This window comes from Dendropsophus ebraccatus, chromosome 2 (genome assembly GCF_027789765.1).
Source record: "Dendropsophus ebraccatus isolate aDenEbr1 chromosome 2, aDenEbr1.pat, whole genome shotgun sequence".
NCBI lineage: Eukaryota > Metazoa > Chordata > Amphibia > Anura > Hylidae > Dendropsophus > Dendropsophus ebraccatus.
Genome location: NC_091455.1, coordinates 200,248,999 through 200,257,786, shown reverse-complemented (window position 1 = coordinate 200,257,786; position 8,788 = coordinate 200,248,999). Strand labels below are relative to the sequence as shown.

The 8,788-nt window shown below is 47.3% G+C and overlaps 1 protein-coding gene across 2 annotated transcripts in view; it reads left to right on the top strand.

The window, feature by feature from the left end:
- Positions 1-2,729: 2,729 nt before the first annotated feature.
- ARHGAP21 (Rho GTPase activating protein 21) overlaps positions 2,730-8,788 on the top strand; it is a 117,977-nt gene continuing 111,918 nt past the window's right edge. For both annotated transcript variants that reach the window (XM_069959083.1, XM_069959085.1), the window contains exon 1: positions 2,730-3,019. In XM_069959083.1, coding sequence (XP_069815184.1) covers positions 2,933-3,019 — 87 coding nt within the window. In that variant the 5' untranslated portion in view covers positions 2,730-2,932. The remainder of the gene's footprint in view (positions 3,020-8,788) is intronic.

Below are 8,788 nucleotides of genomic sequence, written 5' to 3'. Positions count from 1 at the left end.
ATATAGATAGTCAGTATACATAAGTAAGGTAACCATCACTCCTCCTATCCCTCTTGTTATTATTGGACGGTCCCGTCCGGCGCTGGTAATGTACTGTAAAAAGACGCCTAATAATTGTTAATATTTAATGAGCCGCCAGATGCCACGGCCGCCCCTGTCCCAGCAGGGAGCCTAGCATTAGTCTAGCCATGTGTTCACTTTACATAAGCTTCTCAGTTTACAAAGTTCAAGGCTGGATTGTGGCCGTCTGCAGAGAGTAGCGGGCTCCATGGAAGGGGCGCAGTACTGATGGGCGCAGCGCTCACACAGCATTGTCACATTGATCATTGCCCACAGATTAGGCTTGGCCACATGTGGCGGGGAGGGGGACTAGACGCCCATCTCCATCCCTGCCATGCACCTGCTGCCAGTCACAGCTGAGGCAGGAGAGGGTCCGGCACAGCAGGCAGCCCAGACACACATGCGGCATCCTATAGGGGAGCAGCCATTGTCTGCAGGGACCGCACGCTCCAGCCTCACACTGACTAACCAGCTAGTTACATCAGTCGGCTGCACAGGGAGGCGGACGTAGCTGTGAGGGCTCTCTACTCTGCTGGGATACGGCCAGAAATATACAGCCACAAATCGACTTCCATATTTTTGTGTACACTCAGTTTTTGGTCCCCTTTTTTTTTTTTTTTTTTAAATAATGGAAGTAAATGGAAAAAACGGATCAAAACGCATGCACACAAATGCATCTTTTTTTTTTTGCATAAAACGGATGAAAAAAACAGACTGCAAAAACACAGTGTGAACCTAGACTTATCTGGAATGAGAGAAACAGCTGCTTTCTCTATAAAAAAAGTGTCACACCTGGTTGTGCGTGGTATTGCAACACATTGCTATTCACTTCAATAGAACTGAGCTGCAATACCACACCTATACTGAGGACGTCAGAGGCGCTGTTTTTTCTGTTTGAGCCCAGTGGTATACAGAGCTTCTATACAGCACCATGTTAGGGAGATATTCTCCTATTGAAGCTTATAGGGAAGTCGACGTTGCTGGGACACAATACAAAATTGAAAAAAAAAAATATAATATATATTTCCTAAGCAGGTAGGTATAGAATTAGCGACCATTATATATCCCCACATCTCATAATACGATGATATATTCCAAGAACCTGACACCACTTTGTGACTGGTGCTGGTCCGGACTCTGGGACCCCTCTGGTGTCAACTAGTGCCAGAAAGATTTGTAATTTAATAGTATTAAAAAATCTCCAGTCTTCCAGTATTTATCAGCTGCTGTATGTCCTGCAGGAAGTAGTGTATTTTTTCCAGTCTGACACAGTGCTCTCTGCTGCCACCTCTGTCCATGTCAGGAACTGTCCAGAGCAGCACTCCCTGTAGGTCATGCAGCAGCTGATAAGTACTGGAAGACTTCAGATTTTTCAATAGACATAAATTACAAATCTCTGGCACTTTCTGCCACCAGTTGATTTGAACTCCTGTAAATGAAGTGACTGCAGCACTGGTATAGCATTGCACCCTAATGTCCCCTAACAAACATAAAAAGCTAAAGAAAAACCCCTCAAGGATTATTTTGAATGCAAAACAAACATATCTTGAGCTAAAACATACAAAAAAAAAAAAATCCTACTTGGTCAGTGGTGCCATCCTCTAATTTTCAGGATCAGCGGGGGTCCTAAGCTCAGACTCCATCTTAAAGTGACAGCACAGTGATAGGCCACCACTTTATGAAATGGTTTACACTTTAGGGCAGGGATGGGGAACCTTCGGCCCTCCAGCTGTTGCAAAACTACAATTCCCATCATGCCTGGACAGCCGAAGCTTCGCTTCGGCTGTCCAGGCATGATGGGAATTGTAGTTTTGCAACAGCTGGAGGGCCGAAGGTTCCCCATCCCTGCTTTAGGGTATGTCCACACTACGGATCGTGGATTCCGCAGCTCACCCCTGCTCATTCTTTGGGCTGATGGCGGAATCTGCCAAACCATAGAATGAAGCCTATGGGACCAGCGAGCTGTGGAATCCACAGTGAGTGATCCGCCGGGATTCCGTAGTGTGGACATACCCTTATGGTGGTCCATTTCCGAGCCCATATTATGGTGGCAGGTCTGACAGCTGTCAGGTCGGGCTGGGACTGCAAAACGTGTCCATATTATATAAGAGTGAGCCCAGCCCCAGGCTTCCATGTGCAGACGGTATAATCACTGTGTAATATAACATTATGTAACTTGTATAGGGTTTTTATTGCCATTTCTCACCCTATTCCTCACCCCTCCTGTCTCTCACAGCCAAAAACATGAGTAGCACTCGCATTTCTGCCACAGCGTGTCAGGAATCAGGCCATAAGCTGGGGGTCACTGCTTAACGAAGAATACATGACTTAAAGGGCACTTCCATAGTCACTTGGAATTAATAAATATGGAAGCAGGACTCTTTATACCCTCCTATAACCCAGTCCTAGGTGGTCCCCAGCCCCTCTCCAGCCCTCCATCTCCTCTTATCCCGAGAGCCTTCTGTTCTCGCCCTCTTCAGCCCCCGACCCACTTTTTAAGCATTCAGGTGGGTGACGTCACTCACCCCGCCCCCACTTTTCCTTAACCCCTTCCCGTCCATGGGTTGGTGAAGGCGCTACAATAAGCAGAGTGGGTGGGCGGGGCAGGTGACAGGCACGACGCCTCCGGATTGGTCATCGCGCGGCGGCCCCGCCCCCTGCCGTTCTCACAGCGCCTCTCGCTCACACACACTCTGTAGACGGGGAGCGGGTGACACCATGTCCGCTCTCCTCCGCCGCCGGCTCCTCCCCAGCAGCACCGCCGCCGTGTCCCGGTGACCCCGCGCCGCTTCCCTCCATGTCACCGCTCTCCTTCCTTCCCTCCAATGTGGACTCCTTCGCTTCACCTCAGTAATTCGCACGGGGACTCATCATGGCGAGCCGCCGGACTGCTCCACCTGAGGGGGACGGCGAGAGGCAGCAGCAGCAGGCGCACGTTATTAGCCCGGGCGCTGAGGAGGTGAGCGCTGTGGGGCGGGAGAGACCACCTGTGGGGCTGGAGACGGGGGGAGACTAGGTGTTAGCGCTAGGGCATGCTGGGAGTTGTAGTTCTCCAGCAGCTGCTCAGCCACAGGTCCCTCAGAGCTGTCTCCCAGTATACACAATGCCAGGTCCCAGCAGTGATCGGGACAATCCCCTGTGTGGCCTCCCTGCCAGGACTGTGAGCCAGAATAACCCACATTGTCTATACCCCCCCCCCCCCCCCCCCGGAAAGTTGTGGCTCCTCCCCTTTAATTCTCTTTTTATTCCTGGGCAGCCAGTGCAGTCAGACAAGTGTGCCCAGCTGCTGCAGAACCTCTTCTAGTGAGGAGAGGGGGTGTTATTGATTGGTACAGTCCACTCCACCATCCTTTATACTGGCCCACTTGCACCCAGGGTTGTTTTTTTTTTGTCCGCTGCCTTAGATAATAGGGGGACCCAGTGATTATTGTATCCTAATAGATGGACTGTACCAACCCATAAAGGGGGGAGTATGAAATTGGTTTCATTCAGGAATTCATGTTGATCATTCCCATACAATATTATGTGATTGTGAATGAATAAGATCAGTTTGGGGCTCTGATCCGCTGAGTCTTCCTGACGGGTTTGGGGACTTGGTTGTGAGTACTAGTGAATGTGCGTCGCACGTGGCAAGCTCTTGGCCTTGTATCGGTGAATTGGGTGACATTTGTGGTTTTCATTGATGAGAATGGATGGTTGTTGTTATTGTGTTTATCTGGGCATTGATTACATCTACATTAGCTTATTGTCACTAAACTACAACTCCCAGCATGATCTGTCATCGTATTGTCACCTGACTACTACTCCCAGCATGAACCGTCAGCTTATTGTCACCAAACTACAACTCCCAGCATGATCTGTCACTTTATTGTCACCAAACTACAACTCCCAGCATGAACTGTCAGCTTATTGTCACCAAACTACAACTCCCAGCATGATCTGTCAGCCTATTGTCACCAAACTACAACTCCCAGCATGATTTGTCAGTTTATCGTCATCGGACTACTACTCCCAGCATGAACCGTCAGCTTATTGTCACCAAACTACAACTCCCAGCATGAACTGTCAGCTTTTAGTCACAAATTACAGCTCCCAGCATGATCTATTAGCTTTTAGTCACCAAACTACAACTCCCTGCATGATTTGTCGGTTTATCGTCACCGGACTACTACTCCCAGCATGGACCATCATCTTATTGAACCAAACTACAACTCCCAGCCTTCCCTGACAATGCTCAGAATGGATGGTTGTGTAATTAATGAGGATGGTGGTCCTAACTACAACTCCCTAGTGTGCTACAAAAGCCTTCTACATTTCCCATCATGCCCTGGAATAGACAGTTGTATCAAGATTGGAGAACTACAACGCCCAGCATGCCCTGACCTAATTCAGGACCTTGTATTTATTAGGGCAGCCTTCTGTCCCAGCATGCCTTGACAGCTTTGAACTACCGTATGAGGGATATAGTGTTAGGGGGAGAACGGGGCATGCTGGGAGTTGTAGTTTTGCAATACCTTAAAAGCCAAAGGTACACTGCTTTTGGGGGTGAGCAGGGCACCTTGGGAGTTGTAGTTCTGCCCCACTGTGTTAGTGGGTAAATAGACTAGAGCACAGGTGTCCTACTTAGCTTTGGCTGTCCAGGCATGATGGGAACTGGAGTTTTGCAGCAGTTGGAGGGCCACAGGTCTGTGACTCTTGAGGCATTATGGGAGTTGTAGTTAGAGATGAGCGCACCGGGTTTGAGTCGATCCGAACTCGAACGTTCGGCATTGGATTAGCTGGGGCTGCTGAACTTGGATAAAGCTCTAAGGTTGTCTGGAAAACATGGATACAGCCAATGACTATATCCATGATTTCCACATAGCCTTAGGGCTTTATCCAACTTCAGCAGCCACCGCTAATCAAATGCCGAACGTTCGGGTTCGGATGGACTCCAGCATGCTCCAGGTTCGCTCATATCTAGTAGTTATTGGTCTATTCTTATCCATATTGTGGTAAATGAGCATTAACTGCAATACCAGACGCATCCTGTAAACAAGAGTGGTGCTGTTATGACCCTGACAGAGCCCTCTCTCTCCTCCAGTGATGAATTCCTATAGAGATGATTGACATAAGATACTGTACCATTCCTTTAAGGAACATATTGTAATGGTGCTGGGATCTGCTGCAGAACCTCTTGGCGCAGTGATTGATCCTGTATCTCCAGCATTGTGATTACTTGTTGTCATGGATCCGTCTTCCCAGTAATCATCTCCTTGGGGGATTAGATCTTGCGGAGACAGGTTGTTCCATGGCCTCTGGCTGCTGTTACATAGTATCACCGCACTCTCACCATATGTTACATTGTTTCCTGCTGGTGGTTGTTTGTGTTGTTTTCTCTGTGATCTCTGGACTAAGAAGGTTTATACCTCCTGTCTTAAGTGACCTGTCACTTTCTGACTCCATCTGTGCACTGAATTAATGTGTCATACTATGGAAGGTGGCACCACCCTGAGTCGTACAAGTCAACAGCAGCGAGGTGTGCTGGGTAACACTCCCTAGGTGCGCAACCAGCAGCAGGGAAACGACCTTTAAGGCGGTATTCCACCTTAAATGCATAAAGTTCATCTGCTGTGGAGTTAGCGTAATAGGTTGTAGGTGGAAAAGTTACATCTGAATACAGTAGTGGCAACATGTAGAAGATAGATACAGTGTGTGTATATGTATGTATTTTATATACACACACACACACAGTGGGGTGCCTTGGATTACGAGCATAATTCGTTCCTGGACCGCACTTGTAATCCAAATCACTCTTAAACCAAAGCAAATTTTCCCATAAGAAATCACTGATATGCAGACAATTGGTTCCACACCCCAAAATGATTTTTTTTTTTAAATTCCGAATAACATGTAGAACAGATGAAACAAACATTTAGAAACAGCTGAATATGTGACATTATAAGTTACTGTACAGTATAGCAATCAGCATGTGGAGTATAATGTATAGTAAGGGCATAAACCTGAAAACACAGCAGCAGTTTGTAGATACAGGATGGAGCTGCAGATCCCCATAATGCAGTAGTGTTGTACAACAGGCTAGAAGAGAGAAGCAGGGCTGCTGTCAGAGGTCTGTGTGGTCACATGACAGCAATGGGGAAGGGGGTGTGTGCTCAGCATGGACCAATCAGGAAGTGAGAATCACATAGCTGTGCAGGAGGACAGTGACAGAAACTTTTCTATACAGCAGTGTAAGTGCAGGCACAGTATAGAGGAACCGTGTATAGCTGCGTGTGAGTGCAGGCACATTTTTGCAGCAGTGTGTATAGCTGAGTGTGAGTGCAGGCACATTTTTGCAGCAGTGTGTATAGCTGCGTGTGAGTGCAGGCACATTTTTGCAGCAGTGTGTATAGCTGAGTGTGAGTGCAGGCACAGCATAGCAGGAATGGAGAGGATGGGAAACACAAGGACTAACAGAGACTGCAGGGAGAAATGAGCAAGACAGAAGTGGGCACAGTATAGCAGCACTCTCTGTCCGGGGAGAGAGGGGTTACAGCTATGAAGAGATTACCTCCACAGTCCTGTCCCCTGATGTAAGCCCCAGCCTGAAGTGGATCTGCTATCATTTGGAAGGTGATGGAGACTTCCTGGGTTAGAGGACAGTGTGAGCTCTTTTTGCAAAATGCTCTCAATCCAAGTTACTCTTAAACCAAGGTAACACTGTGTGTGTGTATATATATATATGTGTGTGTGTGCACACACGCGCGCGATGGGGCTTCTGTGTGAACCCGATGCAAAACTTTTCCTCTGCATGTGAACTTCTCCTTAAAGATGTGTGATAAATCACATTGGTGGGGATGGACCTCCTTAGGGGATAGTGATACTGTCTCTTAACCCTTTAGATTCTGGATAATAGGTTGTTAGGGGAATCCCTGATTTTAGCTTTGAAAAAAATTGTGGATAATTTTCGATTTTCCTTGGGGGCGTTTGTATGTGTTCTAGCTCGATGTTATTTATGTCGGTGAGAAATCCCCCTTTATTTCTCACATCTCATCATAAAAAAATCCCTTTTATTCCAATGTCAAATACAGTAACTGGTACAGATCAATGGCCAAACTGCTGCCCTTTAACTAACTGATCGGGGGGGGTCTGGCTCTTGGGACCCCCCTGTGATCATGAGAAGGCTTGCTCCATTCACTTTCTATAGCACAGGTGTCTTAACACTTGGCCCTCCGGCTGTTGCAAAACGACAATTCCCATCATGCCTGGACAGCTAAAGCTTTGGGTGTCCAGGCATGATGGGAATTGTAGTTTTGCAACAACTAGAGGGCCAAGAGTTTAGTGTTCAGAAGTCCCATAGAGAATCAATCGGAGAAGCATGTGCATTGCCGCTTAAAGGGGAACTCTGGTGAAATTTTTTTCCTTTCAAATCAATCAATTGGTGTCAGTAACTTTTATAGATTTATAATTTACTTCTATTTAAAAATCTCCAGTCTTCCAGTACTTATCAGCTGCTGTATGTCCTGCAGAAAGTGGTGTATTCTTTCCTGTCTGACACAGTGTTCTTTGCTGCCACCTCTGTCCATGTCAGGAACTGTCCAGAGCAGGAGAGGTTTTCTATGGGGATTTGCTGCTGTTCTTTACATAGGTGGCAGCAGAGAGCACTGTGTGAGGCTGGAAAGAATACACCACTTCCTGTAGGACATACAGCAGCTGAGAAGTACTGGAAGACTGGAGATTTTTAAATTGAAGTAAATTAGAAATCTGTATAACTTTCTGACACCAGTTTATTTGAAAGAAGAAAAAAAATTAGCTGGAGTACCCCTTTAATGATGGACAACTACCCCCTCCCTCTTTGTATTGATAGGTGTCCCCCATTGATCAGATAGTTATAAATAATAGAAAAAATGGCTTTTGAATAGATTGACATTCAGTACCAGACAAGATTGGGTAGTCTGAAGCAGGGACCCCCTATACGATGCCCTGATATACTGGTGGGCTTTGTACGCGTCCCTGGCTGCAGCTCTGCTATGAGGATGTGCGGTGACGGCTGTCAGGACAGATCTGTGCTGACTTGTCTGCTGGAGTAACCAGTGAATTTACGCACCTCTCACTTTGTGGCGGCAGCTGCGCATCTTCCAGCAGGCGATGAGTGCCCGCAGCGCTGCTGTCACATGCCTTACCCCCGATTTCCCCCCCCCCTCCTCTTATCACTCTCCTCGCGCATATCATTCGTGATCAGAAGAGCCCCGGGCGGCGGCATTCGACTTGGGAATGAAGCAGGTTAAATGCTTTACGCTTGACATAATAATCTTGCATTTGCGGTCAACTCCCTTCTATAACGTCAGGGAGAAAACCTTTCTTTCATTAAAGAAATTCAGCAAGTTGCACGGCTTTCCTTCCTGCCGGAGAGCCAGAGAGACATGAAGTATACGTTTTTTTTTTCCCTTTTCTCCAGCTTCGGCGTTGGGTGTGTCGCGTTGGCACGTTTAACCCCACACCTCACATAGGAAACTGCGAGGAGCACGGACATAGTCATTGGATTCTTGGAATCTTCTTATATGTCACATGGGCCGCTCATCATGGCTTCTCTAGGACCGCTCATCATGGCTTCTCTAGGACCGCGGTCACACGTATCTACATCCCGGATCCGTGAAAAACAGTCCGTTTTCAGGGATCTGTTTTAAGCCTTTTAAATTACACTGATTGCGTCGCGTCTGTGTTTTTCACGGACTGCGCCGATGTCAGA